At 70.0% G+C, this 19229-nt stretch overlaps 1 protein-coding gene and 1 non-coding gene across 3 annotated transcripts; both read left to right on the forward strand.

Moving 5' to 3' along the window:
* Positions 1-976: 976 nt before the first annotated feature.
* Positions 977-16606, forward strand: PER1 (period circadian regulator 1). Of its 2 annotated transcripts, XM_039500120.1 has the most exons (21): positions 977-1071; positions 1883-2034; positions 2631-2752; positions 2848-3049; positions 3800-3851; positions 5047-5189; positions 5282-5360; positions 5516-5622; positions 6906-7059; positions 7162-7270; positions 7353-7484; positions 8292-8400; positions 8526-8682; positions 9449-9576; positions 9960-10136; positions 11387-11587; positions 11678-12111; positions 13227-13392; positions 13917-14109; positions 14874-15024; positions 16128-16606. In XM_039500120.1, the coding sequence occupies exons 2-21, from the start codon at positions 1920-1922 to the stop codon at positions 16317-16319; spliced, it is 3123 nt and encodes a 1040-aa protein (XP_039356054.1). In that variant the 5' UTR covers positions 977-1071; positions 1883-1919; the 3' UTR covers positions 16320-16606. The 2 variants fall into 2 exon arrangements, with proteins under 2 accessions (XP_039356054.1, XP_039356055.1); XM_039500121.1 differs by lacking the exon at positions 9960-10136 and having other exon boundaries at positions 1880-2034.
* Positions 16607-18720: 2114 nt separating this feature from the next.
* TRNAS-UGA lies at positions 18721-18790 on the forward strand. The gene has a single exon. It is a non-coding gene; the product is annotated as a tRNA-Ser (tRNA).
* The last annotated feature ends 439 nt before the right edge of the window (positions 18791-19229 follow it).

Below are 19229 nucleotides of genomic sequence, written 5' to 3' on the forward strand. Positions count from 1 at the left end.
GACCACGAGCAGCAAGAGGGGGAGGGGGCGACCCGCGCGTCCGCGGGGGGGGGGCCGGGCGGCGGCCGGGCGGGGGGGGGCACCGGGCTGGCGGGAGGATCCCGGCATCCAGGGGTGTGCGGGGCCGGCGGGCGGACCCCGGCATCCAGGGGCGTGGGGGCACCGGGCCAGCGGGCGGACCCCGGCATCCAGGGGCGTGGGGGGGCACCGGGCCAGCGGGAGGACCCTGGCATCCGGGGGTGTGCAGGGCCGGTGGGCGGACCCGGCGTCCGGGGCATGGGGGCACCAGGCTGGCGGGAGGACCCGGCATCCGGGGCGTGGGGGCACCGGCCAGCGGGAGGACCCCAGCATCTGGGGGTGTGCAGGCCAGTGGGCGGACCCCGGCGTCCAGGGGCATGGGGGCACCAGGCTGGCGGGAGGACCCCGGCATCCGGGGTGTGCAGGGCCGTGGGCGGACCCGGGCATGGGGGCACCAGGCTGGCGGGAGGACCCCGGCATCCGGGGGTGTGCAGGGCCGGTGGGCGGACCCGGCGTCTGGGGGCATGGGGGGCACCAGGCTGGCGGGAGGACCCGGCATCCGGGTGTGCAGGGCGGTGGGTGGACCCCGGCGTCCGGGGCATGGGGGGCACCAGGCTGGCGGGAGGACCCGGCATCCGGGGTGTGCAGGGCCGCGGCGGACCCCGGCGTCCGGGGCATGGGGGGCACCAGGCTGGCGGGAGGACCCGGCATCTGGGGGTGTGCAGGGCGGTGGGCGGACCGGCATCCGGGGAATGGGGCACCGGGCCGGTGGGCAGACCCCAGCGTCCGGGGGCGTGGGGGGGGGGCACCGGGCCGGCGGGCGGACCCCGGCGTCCGGGGGAGTGGAGGCCCCTCTGGGTCTGCCTCGGGGTGCCCCACGTGCCCTGCCCCTCGTGCCGCTCCAGCGGGGCCGCGGTTCTGAACGGCCCCCGTCTCTCCCCCCCCCCAACGCAGCACCAACTCCCAGAGCCCGTCTCCCCCGAGCAGCTCCATCGCCTACAGCTTGCTAAGCACCAGCTCCGAGCAGGACAACCCCTCCACCAGCGGCTGCAGGTAGGCGAGCACAAGCGGTGGGGGGGCCGGGGGGGGGTGCACACAGCCCTGGGGGAGATCGATCCCCCCCCCGCCCCCTACACACCGTGTTCTGCAGCGTGGCTGATGCCCATCAGCTCCTCTCCCCTCTGGAGAAGCCAGACTGTGCAGAATTACAAGTGGGAGTGGGGGCCAGTGGTTAGAGCGGGGGGAGGCTGGGAGCCAGGACTCCTGGGTTCTTTCCCTGCCTCGGGGAGGGGAGTGGGGGCTGGTGGTTAGAGCGGCGGGTGCTGGGAGCCAGGACTCCTGGGTTCTCTCCCCAGCTCTGGGAGGGGAGTGGGGTCTGGTGAGTTAGAGCAGGGGGGGCTGGGAGCCAGAACTCCTGGGTTCTCTCTCCAACTCTGGGAGGGGAGCGGGGACTGGTGGTTAGAGCGGCGGGTGCTGGGAGCCAGGACTCCTGGGTTCTCTCCCCGGCTCTGAGAGGGGAGTGGGGGCTGGTGGGTTAGAGCAGGGGGGGCTGGGAGCCAGGACTCCTGGGTTCTCTCCCTGGCTCTGGGAGGGGAACAGGGGCTGGTGGGTTAGAGCAGGGGGGGCTGGGAGCCAGGACTCCTGGGTTCTCTCTCTGGCTCTGGGAGGGGGGGTTCGGTGCGGGGGGGCTGGCATCCAGGACTCCTGGGTTCTCTTCCTGTGCCGGCCACTGACTCCCAACCAGACCTTTGGGCAACTCCCCCCCCTCCCTGCGACTGGGCCCCGGCGTGGGAGGGGGCTAGTGGCGGGGGCTGGGCCCGTGCCCGCCGGCTCACCCCCCCTCCCTCGCCCCCCCCCGTAGCAGCGAGCAGTCCGCGCGGGTGAAGACCCAGAAGGAGCTGATGAAGGCCCTGAAGGAGATGAAGATCCGGCTGCCCTCGGAGAAACGCGGCAAGGGCCAGTCGGGCACCTTGGCCACCTTGCAGTACGCGCTGTCCTGCGTCAAGCAGGTCCAAGGTGGGGGCTCTGGGCCGGCGGGGCGCTGGGCCGGTGGGAGCGGGGGGGCTGGGCCAGCAGGGGGGCTGGGGGCCGGCTGGGGGGGTTTGTGCACCGGCCGGGGGGCGCTGGGCCGGCAAGGGGGACGGGGGGCCAGCTGGGGGGGCCGCGGTTCACCGCTGGGGGGGTGAGGGCGCTGGGCTGGCGGGGGGTGTGTGTGTGCACTGGCTGGGGTGCGGTGGGCCGGCGGGGGTCGCTGGGCGGGTGGGGTGTGTGTGCACTGGCGGGCGCTGGGCGGCAAGGGGCGGGGGCCAGCTGGGGTGTGGGCACTGGGCCGGCGGGGTGGGTGTGTGGGTGTGTGCACTGGCTGGGGTGCGGTCGGCCAGCGGGGATACAGTGTACCAGCGGGGCGCGCTGGGCTGGCAAGGGGGCGGGGGCCAGCTGGGGCCGCGGTTCACCGCCGGGGGGGTGGGGACGCTGGGTTGGCGGGTGTGTGTGTGTGTGTGCACTGGCTGGGGGGTACAGTGGGCCGGGGGGCGCTGGGCGGCGGGGGTCCTGGCGCCTCGCCGTCTGTGGTGGGCAGGGGTGCCCCGCCGCAGCGCTGACGGCTCCCGCAGCCAGCCACGACTACTACCAGCAGTGGGCCGTCGCCGGCAGCCAGCCCGGCCCCCCGGACGCGGCCACCTACACCGTCGCCGAGCTGGAGGCCATGACCTCCGAGTACACCCTCAAGAACCCCGTGAGTGCCCCCGCCCTCGCATCCCGGGATCCCCCCCCCCGGGCGCCGCGAGCCCCCTCCCGGTGCCCCAACTGCCCCCTCTCCCCCCCCGGCAGGACACGTTCGCCGTGGCCGTCTCCTTCGTCACCGGCAAGATCCTCTACATCTCGGACCAGGCGGCCTCCGTCCTGCGCTGCAAGAGGGACGTCTTCAAGGGGGCCCCCTTCGCCGACTTCCTGGCCCCCCAGGACGTCAGCATCTTCTACGGCTCCACCGCCCCCTACCACCTGCCCTCCTGGAGCGCCTGCACCTCGGCCAGTGAGTGCCTGGGAGGGGAGTGGGGGCTGGTGGTTAGAGCAGGGGGGGCTGGGAGCCAGGACGCCTGGGTTCTCTCCCCGGCTCTGGGAGGGGAGTGGGGGCTGGTGGGTTAGAGCTGGGAGGGGGCTGGGAGCCAGGACTCCTGGGTTCTCTCCCCAGCTCTGGGAGGGGAGTGGGGGCTGGTGGGTCAAAGCAGGGAGGCTGGGAGCCAGGACTCCTGGGTTCTCTCCCCGGCTCTGGGAGGAGAGTGGGGATGATGGGTTAGAGCAGGGGCGGGGCGCCAGGACTCCTGGGTTCTCTCCCCAGCTCTGGGAGGGGAGTGGGGGCTAGTGGTTAGAGCAGGGGGGGCTGGGAGCCAGGACTCCTGGGTTCTCTCCCCGGCTCTGGGAGGGGAGTGGGGGCTAGTGGTTAGAGATGGGAGGGAGCTAGGAGACAGGACTCCTGGGTTCTCTCCCCAGCTCTGGGAGGGGAGTGGGGGCTAGTGGTTAGAGCAGAGGAGGCTGGGAGCCAGGACTCCTGGGTTCTCTCCCTGGCTCTGCGAGGGGAGCAGGGTCAGGTGGTTAGAGCAGGGGGAGCTGGGAGCCAGGACGCCTGGGTTCTCTCCCCAGCTCTGGGAGGGGAGTGGGGGCTAGTGGTTAGAGCAGAGGAGGCTGGGAGCCAGGACTCCTGGGTTCTCTCCCTGGCTCTGGGAGGGGCACCGAGCCTTCCCAGCCCCCCGCTAACCCTCCGCCCCTTGGCCTTTGTCCCCAGCTGCGGCCGCCGTGGACTACACCCAAGAGAAATCGGTCTTCTGCCGGATCAGGTGAGTCGCACCGGCGGCAGGCGGGGTGCTGTCTCTGCCGGGGTGAGGGGGTACAGCGCTGGGGGACCCCTCGGGACCGGGCTGATCCCACGCGGCAAACCCCAGCCAGCTTCCCTGTGCCATGCCGGACCCCCTATGGCCTCGTGCCCCCCATCCCAGCATCTCCACCGCCGCCTCCTCACTCCCGCCGGTCCCGGCCGCGAGACGGGCGACCCTCGAACGGGGAGGGATCTCTTGGCGGGCCCTGGATCCGTCCGTTTCTCTTTGGGGAAACCAAGCTGCCCTTGTCTGTGCCGCCGGGAGGGGCAGGGCACCCCGTGTTCCCAGCAGCTCCCTGGAAGCCGGGCGGCTGGGGGATCCCCATGTGCCCAGCAGCTCCCAGGCAGGGGGGCTGGGAAGGGGACCCCGTGTTCCCAGCTTGTCCCTGGGTAGAGGGGAGAATCGGGGGGCTGAGGTGGGGACCCCACAACCCGTGTTACTAGCTGGGCCTGAGCTGAGGGGTCTGGGGCAGGGAAGGGGACTGCGTGTTCCCAGCAGCGCCTAGGGGAGGTGGGGCAGGGAAGGGGACCCCGTGTTGCTGGCGGCGCCATGGGGATGTAGGGCAGGGAAGGGGGACCCTGTGTTCCCAGCAGTCCCGGCAGCGTCTAGGGGTTCTGAGGTGGGGAAGGGGACCCCGCGTTCCCGGCAGTCCCTAGGGGACGTGGGGCGGGGAAGGGGACCCCGTGTGCCGTGTTCCCAGCCAGACTGAGGAGGAGGGATCTGGGGCGGGGACCCCGTGTTCCCAGCCGGGCTGAGGAGGAGGGATCTGGGGCGGGGCCGGGGACCCCGTGTTCCCAGCCGGACTGAGGAGGAGGGATCTGGGGCGGGGCCGGGGACCCCGTGTTCCCAGCCGGGCTGAGGAGGAGGGATCTGGGGCGGGGCCGGGGACCCCGTGTTCCCAGCCGGGCTGAGGAGGAGGGATCTGGGGCGGGGACCCCGTGTTCCCAGCCGGGCTGAGGAGGAGGGATCTGGGGCGGGGACCCCGTGTTCCCAGCCGGGCTGAGGAGGAGGGATCTGGGGCGGGGACCCCGTGTTCCCAGCCGGGCTGAGGAGGAGGGATCAGGGGCTGGGGCAGGGGGGGCTCCTGCCGTCGTGGTTGCTGGTTGGTCCCGGTCTCCTCTGGCCTCTGGTCTTATTGCAGGCGTTTGTTTCTCAGTGGAGGCCGCGGCCGCGGGCGGGAGCTCTCCTACGCCCCCTTCCGGCTCACCCCCTACCTGGCCAAGGTGCGCCCCGCGGCCGGCGCCGAGGGCCACCCCTGCTGCCTGCTCGTCGCCGAGCGCATCCACTCGGGATACGAAGGTGAGCCGGGCCGGACGGGCCAGGGGGGAGCCCCTCGGCTTCCTCCCCAGCCCGCGTCCTGACCCCCCCGCCTGCGTCTCGTCCCCCCGCAGCTCCCCGGATCCCGCCCGACAAACGGATCTTCACCACCAGACACACGCCCAGCTGCTTGTTCCAGGACGTGGACGAGAGGTGAGCAGAGCCCGGGATTGGGGAGTCCCCAGCGAGCCACCGTCGCCCCCCCCCACCTCCTGTCGCTTTGGGTCAGCCTTGGCTGGGGGTCCTGTCGAGGCCGGGACCTTGGTGGGGGCCGGGGACCCCAGCTCACGGGTGTCTGTTTTTCCCAGGGCTGCCCCCCTGCTGGGTTACCTCCCCCAGGACCTGATTGGCACCCCCGTCCTCTTCTACCTGCACCCGGAGGACAGGCCGCTCATGCTGGCCATCCACAAAAAAAGTGAGTGTGTGGAGGGGGGGAGCCCTGGGGGTGTCTGAGTGGGGAAGGGGGAATCCCAGGGGTGCCCGGGGGAAAGGTGTCATTGGTGGCTCCCCGTTCGGACGCTGACTCTAATCCACTCTCATGCTTCAGGGCTTCAGCCTGCCGGGGTCAGGAAGGGAGATTCGTCCCCATGTGCAATTGGCAAAATCTGTTCAGGGATTTTTTTTTTTTTTCCACCTTCCTCTGAAAGGTCAGAGCTGAGCTCCAGGGTGGGCTGGTGACCTCAGCTGACACCTCTCCCTAGCTGTCTGGGTGATGGGGCTGGCGCTCCGGGGGGGGCCGACGCATTGCCAGGTTGGGGGTCAGGAAGGAATTCGGCCCCCACCCCGGCCACATCAGCCCGGCCTTGGGGAGTTTTCACCGACTGGCATCATCTGGCCTTGTCTAGTCAGTTCCCTGCAGGGGAGAGGCCGCAGGCTGGGAGCCAGGACTCCTGGGTTCTCTCCCCGGCGCTGGGAGGGGAGTGGGGGCTGGTGGGTTAGAGCAGGGGGGGCTGGGAGCCAGGACACCTGGGTTCTCTCCCCGGCGCTGGGCGGGGTGTGGGGGCTGGGGGGTTAGAGCAGGGGGGCTGGGAGCCAGGACTCCTGGGTTCTCTCCCCGGCGCTGGGAGGGGAGTGGGGGCTGGGGGGTTAGAGCGGGGGGGGCTGGGAGCCCGGACTCCTGGGTTCTCTCCCAGGCGCTGGGAGGAGTGGGGCTGGTGGGTTAGAGCAGGGGTTAGAGCAGGGGCTGGGAGCCAGGACTCCTGGGTTCTCCCCCTGGCTCTGGGAGGAGTGGGGGCTGGGGGGTTAGAGCAGCGGGGGCTGGGAGCCCGGACTCCTGGGTTCTCTCCCCGGCTCTGGTGGGTAGAGCAGGGGGGCTGGGAGACAGGACGCTGGGGTTCTCTCCCTGGCTCTGGGAGGGGAGTGGGGGCTGGTGGGTTAGAGCAGGGGGGGCTGGGCGCCCGGACTCCTGGGTTCTCTCCCCGGCTCGGGGGGGGGAGTGGGGGGTGGTGTGTTAGAGCAGCGGGGGCTGGGAGCCAGGACTCCTGGGTTCTCTCCCCGGCTCTGGGAGGGGAGTGGGGGCTGGTGGGTTAGAGCAGCGGGGGCTGGGAGCCAGGACTCCTGGGTTCTCTCCCCGGCTCTGGTGGTTAGAGCAGGGGGGGCTGGGAGCCAGGACTCCTGGGTTCTCCCCCCGGCTCTGGGAGGGGAACGGGGTGTGTGTATCTCAGACCCTGATCCGAATCTCCCCCCCCCCCCCCCCAGTTCTCCAGTGCGGCGGGCAGCCCTTCGACCACTCCCCGCTCCGGTTCTGCACCCGCCACGGCGAGTACGTCACCGTCGACACCAGCTGGTCCAGCTTCGTCAACCCCTGGAGCCGCAAGGTCTCCTTCGTCATGGGGCGGCACAAAGTCCGCACGTGAGTCCCGCCCCAGCCCCTTCCCCCTTCCGCGGCGCTCCGGCGCCTCGCGGTCTCGGGGGCCGCCCACCTCGCCCTGACCCTTCCCCCTCCGCCACACAGGGGTCCCCTCAACGAAGACGTCTTCACGGCCCCCAAGGTGCTGAAGATGCGGCCGCCGGAGCCCGACGTCCAGGAGCTCTCGGAGCAGATCCACCGGCTGCTGCTTCAGGTGGGTCGTGCTCCTCCTTAGCCCCCGTCCACCCCACTCCCCCCAAGTGCTAACCCCCCCCTTCCCTTCACCCCCCCCCCAGCCTGTGCACGGCAACGGCTCTCTGGGGCTCTGCAGCAGGGCCAGCAACGCCTCCCACGAGCAGTTCCTGAGCGCGGCCTCCTCCAGCGACAGCAACGGGCTCCCCGCCGAGGAGACGCCGGCCCAGCGGCCGGTAAGAGCGGGGGCTGGGGGTTAGAGCGGGGGTGGGGGGGCAGGACTCCTGGGTTCTCTCCCGGCTCTGGGAAGGCAGTGGAGGCTGGTGGGTTAGAGCGAGGGGGGCGGGGGGCAGGACTCCTGGGTTCTCTCCCGGCTCTGGGAGGAGTGGGGCTGGTGGGTAGAGCAGGGGGCTGGGAGCCAGGACTCCTGGGTTCTCTCCCGGCTCTGGGAGGAGTGGGGGCTGGGGTCAGAGCAGGGGCTGGGAGCCAGGACTCCTGGGTTCTCTCCCGGCTCTGGGAGTGGGGGCTGGTGGGTAGAGCAGGGGGCTCTGGGGGCCAGGACTCCTGGGTTCTCTCCCAGCTCTGGGAGGAGTGGGGGCTGGGGTCAGAGCAGGGGCTGGGAGCCAGGACTCCTGGGTTCTCTCCTGGCTCTGGGAGTGGGGCTGGTGGGTATAGCAGGGGCTGGGAGCCAGGACTCCTGGGTTCTGTCCCCGGCTCTGGGAGGGGAGTGGGGGCTGGGGGTCAGAGCAGGGGGGGCTGGGAGCCAGGACTCCTGGGTTCCCTCCCCAGCTCTGGGAGGGTAGTGGGGGCTGGTGGGTTGGAGCACGGGGGGCTGGGAGCCAGGACTCCTGGGTTCTCTCCCCGGCTCTGGGAGGGGAGTGGGGGCTGGTGGTTAGAGCAGGGGGGGCTGGGAGCCAGGACTCCTGGGTTCTGTCCGCAGCTCTGGGAGGGGAGTGGGGCCCAGTGGTGAGAGCGGGGGGGTGTGGGGGAGACTGGGGGCAGGCTCCCCTTCCCACGGCCCTGACCCCCCCTCCTGTCCCCAGATGACCTTCCAGCAGTTCTGCAAGGACGTGCACATGGTGAAGAACCAGGGCCAGCAGGTGTTTATCGAGTCCCGCACCAAGCCGCCGGCGGCCAAGCCCCCCAGCGCAGGTCAGAGTCCTGGGCCCCCCGCGGCCGGCGGGGGAGGCAGATTGGAGGGGAGGGGGGTTTGCCAGCCTGGGTACCAGCCCCTCTTCGGGCCGCTCCAGCTGATCCGGGCCCCCCCCTCGTTCCAGGCCTGGAGACGCCCCAGGACGGCGACGGGCCGGGCAGGGAGGCCCCGTGTGAGGCGCTGCAGGGCCCGGGCCAAGTGGTCTCTTCCGAGGAGTCCGGCAGGAAGGAGCCCTCCAGTTACTCCTACCAGCAGATCAACTGCCTGGACGGGATCATCAGGTGAGCAGGGGCCCGGTGCTGAGATGCGCCCACCTCTGGGGCGGGGCGGCCGGTTACCCAGAGACCCCTCGCCCGGCGCTGAGATGCGCCCACCTCTGGGGCGGGGCGGCCGGTTACCCAGGGACCCCTCGCCCGGTGCTGAGATGCACCCACCTCTGGGGCGGGGCGGCCGGTTACCCAGAGACCCCTCGCCCGGCGCTGAGATGCGCCCACCTCTGGGGCGGGGCGGACGGTGACCCAGGGACCCCTCGCCCGGCGCTGAGATGCGGCCTCCTCTGGGGAGGGGAGGCCCGTTACCCAGGGACCCCTCGCCCGGCGCTGAGATGCGGCCACTTCTGGGGCAGGGCGGCCAGTTACCCAGGGACCCCTCGCCCGGCGCTGAGATGCGCCCACCTCTGGGGTGGGGCGGCCGGTTACCCAGGGACCCCTCGCCCGGCGCTGAGATGCGGCCACTTCTGGGGCGGGGCGGCCAGTTACCCAGGGACCCCTCGCCCGGCGCTGAGATGCGGCCACCTCTGGGGTGGGGCGGCCGGTTACCCAGGGAGCCGTCACCCGGCGCTGAGATGCAGCCACCTCTGGGGTGGGGCGGCCGGTTACCCGGGGACCCCTCGCCCGGCGCTGAGATGCGGCCACCTCTGGGGCGGGGCGGCTGGTTACCCAGGGACCCCTCGCCCGGCGCTGAGATGCAGCCACCTCTGGGGTGGGGCGGCCGGTTATATAAGGATCCCTTGTTCCCTCTAACCCTGGGACCTGTGGCTTTTTTTAGGTATCTGGAAAGCTGCAACATCCCCAGCCGGGTGAAGCGGAAGTGCGGCTCCTCCTCGTACACCGGCTCCTCCAACTCCGACGACGACAAGCAGCGGGCAGGCCGGGAGGCGGCCGGCTCGGCAAAAGGTAGCGTCCCGCCTGCCCCGTCCCCCCACCACCACCCCTCCCTGGTCTCCCCCTCTGGATATTACCCTGTCGCTGCTGCCGGGGCTCGGTGGAGCCGGGTGAAATTCGTCCGGCGGGAGCCACATTTCGGGGCCGTCGACCTCCCGCCCTTCGACCGCCTCGAAACGCCTCCCTCCCGGCCACGTGCGCCGGCTCCCGACGCCGCGACTCCCTCGAAATCGAACCGATTTGGGGGCACGTTCGGGGTCGCGGCCGCGTTTTCCGCACGGGAAAACGGCCCGGCAAAGGGTTTTATTTTTTTCTCCCCGCCCCCCGTGCCGCCCCAGGGACCGCGGCACCGCCCCCGAATCCCCTCCTTAACCCCTCGTTGTCTCTTTGCACAGATGCGGCGGAGGAGACGCTGCCGAGCCGGTCCAGGAGGGAGGAGGAGGAGCCCGCCCCGGCGGTGGGACCCCCGCTGGCTTTGCCCAGCAAAGCCGAGAGCGTGGTGTCCCTCACCAGTCAGTGTAGCTTCAGCAGTACCATCGTCCACGTGGGAGATAAGAAAGCCCCGGAGTCGGGTACGGGCGGGGGGAGAAGCGCCGCCGGGCGGGAGGGGCCCGGCCCCGGGGGCCGCGTTCGGGGAGGGGCCGGGCGGCTGGATCGGCCGCCGGCTCCCCGGCCGCGGCAGGGAGCCGCCCGGCCTCCCCCTGCCGTCGGGGACCCCCCCCCCCCGTCTCCGCCGCGTCTCAGTGACCGCGTCAGATCTCCCCGGCAGCCTCTGCTCCCCCCACACCCCCATCATCTCTTCCTTCCCCGGCGTCGCGGGTTCCCCCCCCCGTGTGTATTTAATTTGCCTTTTTTCCCCCTTTCCCCCGCGCCTGCCGTCAGGACGCGCCTGCGGGTGACTCCGGGGGGGGGCGCTGGATTCGCCTCCCCGAATGGATTTTCATTTCCCCCCTTTTCTTTGCCTCCCGCTGACCGGTTTTTCTCCCTCCCTTGTTTCCTTCCTTGGGGTTGGGGGGGAGGTCCCCCCACAAAGCACAGGGTCCTCCCTGGGCACTGGTGGCATGCTGTGGGGGGGGGGAAGGGCTGGGAGCCGGACTCCTGGGTTCTCTCCCCGGCTCTGGAAGGGGAGTGGGGGCTAGTGGTTAGAGCAGGGGCGGCTGGGAGCCAGGACTCCTGGGTTCTCTCCCCGGTGCTGGGAGAGGAGTGGGGGCTGGTGGGTTACAGCAGGGGGGGCTGGGAGCCCGGACTCCTGGCTTCTCTCCCCAGCTCTGGGAGGGGAGTGGGGGCTAGTGGGTAGAGAAGGGGGGGCTGGGAGCCAGGACTCCTGGCTTCTCTCCCCAGCTCCAGGAGGGGGAGTGGGGGCTGGTGGTTAGAGCAGGGGGGGCTGGGAGCCAGGACTCCTGGGTTCTCTCCCCGTCTCTGGGAGGGGAGTGGGGGTTGGTGGTTAGAGCAGGGGGGGCTGGGAGCCAGGACTCCTGGGTTCCATCCCCGGCTCTGGGAGGAGTGGGGCTGGTGGGTTAGAGCAGAGGGGGCTGGGAGCCAGGACTCCTGGGTTCCATCCCCGGCTCTGGGACGGGAGTGGGGGCTGGTGGCTAGAGCAGGGGGAGCTGGGAGCCAGGATTCCTGGGTTCCATCCCCGGCTCTGGGAGGGGAGTGGGGGCTGGTGGGTTAGAGCAGGGGGGGCTGGGAGCCAGGACTCCTGGGTTCCATCCCCGGCTCTGCCGCTCGCTCACCGCGTAACATTTCTCCCCGCACACGGCTCCGTGCGGCGGCCCCCCCCCGGCTGACCCCGCCTCTCCCCCCCCCCTTGGTCTCTCCCCAGACACGGCGATGCTGGAGGAGGGCCCCGCGCCCCCCGACCGGGAGCAGTACCGCCGCGTGGGGCTCACCACGGAGGTGCTGTCGGCGCACACCCAGCAGGAGGAGCAGGCCTTCCTCACCCGCTTCCAGGAGCTGAGCCGCCTTCACGTCTTCGACGCGCCGGCCGGGCGCCGCCGGCGGGAGGGGCCGGGCACCGAGCCAGGTGGGGGCCGCATCCGGGGCCGGGGTGGGGGACTGGTGCCTGGCCCCCGCCCCCGCTTTGCTAACCCCCCGCCTTGTCTTCTCCCGGCAGGGCACCGCGGGCCGCGGCGCGGCCGGCGCGGCAAATCGAAGGCCAAACGCGTCAAGCAGCACCAGCCGTCCGACAGCACCGGCTCCCCGCCCGGCCCCTGGCCCCCCTTCCCCGCCGGGCTGCCCGTCTTCCCGCCCAGCCAGCCCCCCGCCCCCCTGGTGGCCCCCGTGGTGGCCCTGGTGCTCCCCAACTACGTCCTGCCCCCGCCGTACTTCCCGGCCCCCTTCGGGGAGCCCTTCGGCCCCCCCGAGGCCTCGCGCTCCGCCACCCCCGACTCGCCCCCCTTCGACTCCCGCTGCAGCTCCCCGCTCCAGCTCAACCTCCTGCAGATGGAGGAGGCGCCCAAGGCGGCCGAGCGGCAGGAGGCGCCCGGCGGCCAGGCGGGCGGGACGCCTGGCGCTGGCGAGCTCGGCCCCCAGAAAGAAACCTGCCTGGTGAGGAGCTTGTGGGTAAAGCAGGGGGGGCTGGGGGCCAGGACTCCTGGGTTCTCTCCCCGGCTCTGGGAGGGGAGCGGGGGCTGGTGGTGAGAGCAGGGGGGCTGGGAGCCAGGACTCCTGGGTTCTCTCCCCGGCTCTGGGAGGAGACTGGGGGCTGGTGGTTAGAGCTGTGGGCTGGGAGCCAGGACTCCTGGGTTCTCTCCCGGCTCTGGGAGGGGTGGGGCTGGTGGTTAGAGCAGGGGCTGGGGGCCAGGACTCCTGGGTCCCCTCTCGGGCTGGGTGCCAGGACTCCTGGGCTCTCTCCCCGGCTCTGGAAGAGGATTGGGGGCTGCTGGTTAGAGCAGGGGGGCAGGGAGCCAGGACTCCTGGGTTCTCTCCCCGGCTCTGGGAGGGGCGTGGGGGCTGGGGGTTAGAGCAGGGGGGCTGGGAGCCAGGACTCCTGGGTTCTCTCCCTGGCTCTGGGAGGCAGTAGGGGCTGGTGGTTAGAGCAGGGGCTGGGAGCCAGGACTCCTGGGTTCTCTCCTGGCTCTGGGAGGGCAGTGGGGGCTGGGGGTTAGAGCAGGGGGAGCTGGGGGCCAGGATTCCTGGGTTCTCTCCTGGTTCTGGGAGGGGAGCGGGGGCTGGTGATTAGAGTAGGGGGGGCTGGGAGCCAGGACTCCTGGGTTCTCTCCCCGGCTCTGGGAGGGCAGTGGGGGCTGGGGGTTAGAGCAGGGGGAGCTGGTGGCCAGGACTCCTGGGTTCTCTCCTGGCTCTGGGAGGGGAGCGGGAGCTGGTGATTAGAGCAGGGGGGCTGGGAGCCAGGACTCCTGGGTTCTCTCCCCGGCTCTGGGAGGGGAGTGGGGGCTGGTGGTTAGAGCAGGGGAGGCTGGGAGCCAGGACGCCTGGGTTCTCTCCCCGGCTCTGGGAGGAGAGTGGGGGCTGGTGGTTAGAGCAGGGGGGTCTGGGAGCCAGGACTCCTGGGTTCTTTCCCCGGCTCTGGCACTCACCAGCTGTGTATTCGGGCAGGACCCCCACCCCTGTGTTGTGAGGCGGGTGAGAGTTGGGGGAGGTGCGTATGCAGCCCCCCAGGTCAGTCCTGATCTCCCCTCTCCTCCCCCCTCCCATCCCGGCAGGCGGAAGCTCAGGACTCGTCCAACAACGATGCTCTGTCGAGCTCCAGCGACCTGCTGGACCTGCTGCTGCAGGAGGACTCGCGCTCCGGGACCGGCTCGGCCGCCTCGGGCAGCGGCTCCATGCGCAGCGGCTCCAACGGCGGCAGCACCTCCGCCAGCGGCACCAGTAAGTGACAGGCTGGGAGTGGATTGGCTAAAGCCTTGGTGGGGGCGGAGCTAGGACTCCTGGGTTCTCTCCCCGGCTCTGGGAGGGGAGTGGGGGCTGGTGGGTTAGAGCAGGGGGGGCTGGGAGCCAGGACTCCTGGGTTCTCTCCCCAGCTCTGGGAGGGAGTGGAGGCTGGTGGGTTAGAGCAGGGGGGCTGGGAGCCAGGACTCCTGGGTTCTCTCCCCGGCTCTGGGAGGGGAGTGGGGGCTGGTGGGTTAGAGCAGGGGGGTCTAGGAGCCAGGACTCCTGGGTTCTCTCCCCGGCTGTGGGAGGGGAGTGGGGGCTGGTGGGTTAGAGCAGGGGGGCTGGGAGCCAGGACTCCTGGGTTCTCCCCCTCGCTCTGGGAGGGGAGTGGGGTCTAGTGGTTAGCGGGGGGGGGAGCCAGAACTCCTGGGTTCTATTTCTGCCTCTGGTGTTGATTTGCTCCCTTCTCTCCTGCCCCCCACCACATTTCTCCCCCCCCACCCCTTTCCGGCCCCGTGCAGCCAGCAGCAAAAGCAGCCGCACCAGCAAGTACTTCGGCAGCATCGACTCGTCGGAGGCGGAGCGGGCGGGGCAGCCGCCGGGCGGGGTGGGGGCCGGCGAGCAGTTCATCAAGTACGTGCTGCAGGACCCCCTCTGGCTGCTCATGGCCAACACTGACGAGAAGGTCATGATGACCTACCAGCTGCCCGACCGGTGAGGCGGGGAGGCGATCGGGGGGGACAGAGGCGGGGCTGGCAATCGGGGGGCAGATCGGGAGGGGACAGAGGTGGGGCTGGCAGATCGGGGGCGGCAGAGGTGGGGCTGGCAGAGGTGGGGCTGGCAGATCGGGCGGCAGAGGCGGGGCTGGCAGCGGCGGGGGGCGGTAGTGGCGGGGCTGGCGATCGGGAGGCAGATCGGGGGCGGCAGAGGCGGGGCTGGCGATCGGGGGCAGATCGGGGCGGCCAGAGGCGGGCTGGCGATCGGGGGCAGATCGGGGCGGCAGAGGTGGGAGTAGATCGGGGCGGCAGAGGCGGGGCGGCAGAGGTGGGGTAGATCGGGCGGCAGAGGCGGGGCTGGCGATCGGGGCAGATCGGGCGGCGGCGGGGCTGGCGATCGGGGCAGATCGGGGCGGCAGGCGGGGCTGGCGATCGGGGCAGATCGGGCGGCAGGCGGGGCTGGCGTCGGGGGCAGATCGGGGCTGGCGTCGGGGCAGATCGGGCGGCAGGCGGGGCTGGCGATCGGGGCAGATCGGGCGGCAGAGGCGGGGCTGGCGGTCGGGGCAGATCGGGGGGGCAGAGGCGGGGCTGGCGATTGCGGGGACGGGGAGGTGATCGGGTCAGAGCGAGGAGGGAGCTGACCGGGGCGCGGGGGAGGGTGACAGGCAGGGCAGCGCCGCGGGGGCTTGGGCAGGGGGCAGTGCTGCAGGTGGGGGGGCAGAGCCGGATCGCCCCCCCTTGACGCCGCTCTGTGCCCCACAGCCCCGCGGCCGCTGTGCTGCAGGCCGACCGGGAGAAGCTGCGGGAGATGCAGAAGCAGCAGCCGCGCTTCACCGAGGAGCAGAAGAAGGAGCTGGCCGAGGTGCACCCTTGGGTGAAGAAGGGGCTGCTGCCCAAGGCCATCAACGTCACGGTGAGGGGGGCCCGGCCCCACCCAGCTCCCTGGGCACCGGGGAGGGGGGTTGTGATGGATTCGGTTGCAGAGACGCCCTTGGGACTGTCACCCGACGTGGTGAAATTACCACCGAGCGTGTTTCCCCTGCCAGCCTGGGTCTCCAGAACCCTGCCCTGCTGAGCCAGCCTGCTGCAACCCGGACCCACCTCCGGCCCGTGCCCCCAAAGCTGCAGACAGCTCGGCAAGTGCTCCCGCCCCCAGCGGGATCCGAACCCCAAATAAATCCATTTTTACGCTGGCTGCGGGGTAAACTCACAAATTGCCCAGCCTCTGCGAGAGGTTTGCACTGCTGTTACCCCAGGTATTAATCGCCTTACTACTAATTAATAAGCAAAATTGGTTTGATGAACTAGAAAAAGGAGGATTTAAGAGGTTCCAAGTAATAACAGCCGGAACACAGCAAGTCACCAAGGAAAATTAAAAACAAAACCCGCACGTCTAAGCCTAAGACGTTAAGAAACTGAAGGCGGGTAAATCTCGCGCTCGGAGATGTTCCAATCAGCTGCTTTCCCAGACTAGATTCCTTCCTAGTCTGGGCCCGGCCCTGGCACAGCCCTGGTGGTAGCTCGGGGATTTCTCATGACTGAAATCCCCGAGCGCCCCCCCTTGGTTCTCTTCCACCCCCGATTATAGCTTTGCCCCAAGGCGGGAATCCTGTGTGTCTCTGCGTCCCCACCCTCCTCCTCAGTGGCAAAGCGCCAGGTTTAAGATGGCTGCCGGTATCATGTGACGTGGTCACATGTCCGGTGAGACAGGCCCTCAGGGAAGTTGGCCAGTAAACAGCCGTTTCCAACCAATTGTTCGAGTCAACGGGAGCCCTCCGGCTTCCAAACCACCGTTAACGACCCCCCCCACACACTTTGCATAACGACAATAGGCCCCCGGAGCTAACGTCCGCTTCGGAGACGAGACTGAGACGTTCCTACAAATAGGACGACCGCAGAATATGAAGCATGTTCCAGTGACGTTGTAGTTACGTTGACGAGCGTCTTTCCGTAGGAGAACAATGTCGCTGGGGGGGCCCCAGGTGTACTGACCCCCCCCCTGTTCTCTCCCCCCAGGCCTGCGTGGACTGCGGCAGTAACCCGGCCTCCCGCCTGGCGCCCCTCTACGACACGGAGCCGCACGCCATGGAGCTGAGCGCCACGCTGGAGCCCATGGAGGAGGGCGGCGGCGCCCCCCCCTGCCTGGACATGGCCATGGAGGAGGAGGAGGCGGGGCGGCCGGCGGCGGGCGCCGAGAACGCCGGCTGAGGGCCCCGGCCCGCCTCGCCCCACACCGCCAGGCAGCGCCGGCGGAGCCAGGCCCCCGCCCGGGCTGGACCAGACGGGCCGGCCCGGCCTCGGCCCCGGGCCGAGCGCAGAGCCGGGCCGGGCCCCGCCCGACCCGACCTCCGGCGGGCGCCCCCCGGAGGCCGGGGCTGGCCCTGCGCAGGGCGGAGTATTTATTTTTGGAAGGTGGTTTGTTTTTTTTGTATGAAAAGACAGGACAATAAACCGCCGCCGCGGCGGTTCCCCCGCGGGCGGCGACGTCCCGGTGAGATCCGCGGCCTCCTTTGTGTGCCGGTCCCAGGGAGCGGCGTGGCCCACGGGCTTCCCCGACCCCCTGACGCGCCTCCCTAACCTCACTGTCCAGTCTCTGCTCTAACCAGTAGACCCCACTCCCTTCCCAGAATCAGGGCGAGAACCCAGGAGTCCTAGTTTCCAGCCACCTGCCCTCCCAGAGCGAGGGAGAGAACCCAGGAGTCCTGGCTCCCAGCGCCCCCTGCTCTAACCCACCAGCCCCCACTCCCCTCCCAGCGCCGGGGAGAGAACCCAGGAGTCCTGGCTCCCAGCCCCCACTGCTCTAACCCACCAGCCCCCACTCCCATCCCAGAGCCGGGGAGAGAACCCCGGAGTCCTGGCTCCCAGCCCCTGCTCCCACTAACCAGCCCCACTCCTCCCAGAGCCGGGTGGGGCAGCACCCCCAAACATGGCTGGTTTTCATCCTTGCCTGGGGGGTAAGTGACCCCCTCGCTGTACGTCCCCCGGGCCAGGCTGCGGCCCAAAGGGTGTCTGAATGGGAATCGCAGCGTGGGAGCAGGGCAGCTCTCGCTCTGTGGGGTCCTGCGGCCGAGGCCCCCCAAGAGCCCGGGGGGAGGCCCAGGAGTCCTGGCTCCCAGCCCCCACTGCTCTAACCCACCAGTCCCCACTCCCCTCCCAGAGCCGGGGAGAGAACCCAGGAGTCCTGGCTCCCAGCCCCCCCTGCTCTGACCTACCAGCCTCCACTCCCAGGACTCCTGGGTTCTCTTCCCCAGCTCTTTCACCCCAGTGGAGGCGGGAGGGGAGACTGGCTCACGGGTGGAGGGACTTGTGTGCGGAGGTGGGGGCCAGGAGACGGCGCGTCCTATTTACAAAGGTCTGGTGCAAAACCCATTGCTGCGCGAAGGGGGAGCTGCCCCTCATGTGCCCAACGCTGCCTGAGTTTGCCGAGAGCCTGAGCCCATTGCTGCGAGAAGGGGGAGCTGCCCCCCGTGGACCAACGCTGCCTGAGTTTGCCAAGAGCCTGAGCCCATTGCTGCGACAGGGGCTGGTTTTCTGGTGGAAACGCTGCCTGAGTTTGCCGAGAGCCTGAGCCCCTGATGGCATCGTTCCTGTCAGGGCTGAAGCCTGGTTTTCACGTCGCTGTTTCACCGCCGCTCATTGGAGTCGCTGGCCGTTTGAGAGAGGCTGGGGTCCGAATGCTCAACTGGGGTTTGGTTGCTTTCTCCAGGGCACACTCCCTTCCTGCTACGGGTGCCCCCCCACACACACAGGTGCACCCCCAGGTCCCTTTCTGCTTCGTCCCTCCCTGTACGATTGCACCAAGCCTCGCGGGGCCGCCAGGCACAGGGGGGGGCTGGTTTTCTGGTGGAAACGCCCCACCTCCGGCACACTGGAGTGAATCCAGGCTCACGGGAATCGGTGCTGCACTGGAGTGACTCTGGGGTCACACTGGTGGTACCCGGGACCACCACCTCCTCGGGTCCCTGCCACTGGAGCACTCTGAGTCACACCGGAGTGAGCGAGCAGGAATGGGAGCCTGCCTACACTTGAGTGACTCTGGAGTCACACTTGAGTGAGCGAGCGGGGAATCGGCGCCTCTGCCTCCACTGGAGCGACTCTGGAGTCACACCGGAGTGAGCGAGCGGGGAATCGGCGCCTCTGCCTCCACTGGAGCGACTCTGGAGTCACACCGGAGTGAGCGAGCGGGGAATCGGCGCCTCTGCCTCCACTGGAGCGACTCTGGAGTCACACCGGAGTGAGCGAGCGGGGAATCGGCGCCTCTGCCTCCACTGGAGTGACTCTGGAGTCACACCGGCGTGAGCAAGTGGGGAATCGGCGCCTCTGACTCCACTGGATTCCACTGCACAGGGGTGGGGGCAGAGCGGTCACCCCGGCAGGGCAGCTGGCAGCCCATGGCTGCACGGGGAGGCCATGATTTGCCCCGGGTCGATCTGGCTGGGGGCGGCAGGTAGATGGGGGGGGGGGGGGACGCAGGCCCCATAGATTGGGTCCCTGGGCCTGCCCCGTTCCAGGCCATCTCGGTGGGTTGTAGTTTGCTGTCTGAAGTTGGTCTCGCGCCGGTAGCTGGGTTAACAACCCCAGTGAGCGGCAGGACCGTCCCAGGCACCCGGCTGCGATGGCCGAGTGGTTAAGGCGTTGGACTTGAAATCCCTGCGCAGGTTCGAATCCTGCTCGCAGCGGTCGCCGGCTTTTGCTCGGAGAGGCGACGCCCAGAGATCTCCCTGGCTCGGGGCATTTTCGGGGGTGAAATGCCAGGCAGGGTGGCCAGGTGGGGGGCACTGCTGGGTCCAGGAAAAGCCAATTCTGGGGCCATGGGGAAAGCCCCCCAAATTCCTCTGATTCCCCCCTGCGATGCTCGGTGACACAGGCCCTGGGTGGTCAGCATTCAGGAGTTGCGCTCTGACCCAGAGCTCCTTCCCCCCACAAACCCGTCATCGACTCTCCAGCCAAAACCCACCACTTGGGGTGGCCCCGGCTCCGGAGGGACCCTGCCCCCAGGGCCGATCTGGGGACGAGAGCCCGGTGCCGGAGCCCCGATCCCCGCAGAGCGGCCCCCCAGCCGGATGCCGGCAGGAGATGCCAGGCTGGGTCCATATGAATCTGGAGTCACCCTGCTGG

Source organism: Mauremys reevesii, linkage group 14, assembly GCF_016161935.1.
Source record: "Mauremys reevesii isolate NIE-2019 linkage group 14, ASM1616193v1, whole genome shotgun sequence".
NCBI classification, from domain to species: Eukaryota; Metazoa; Chordata; order Testudines; family Geoemydidae; genus Mauremys; species Mauremys reevesii.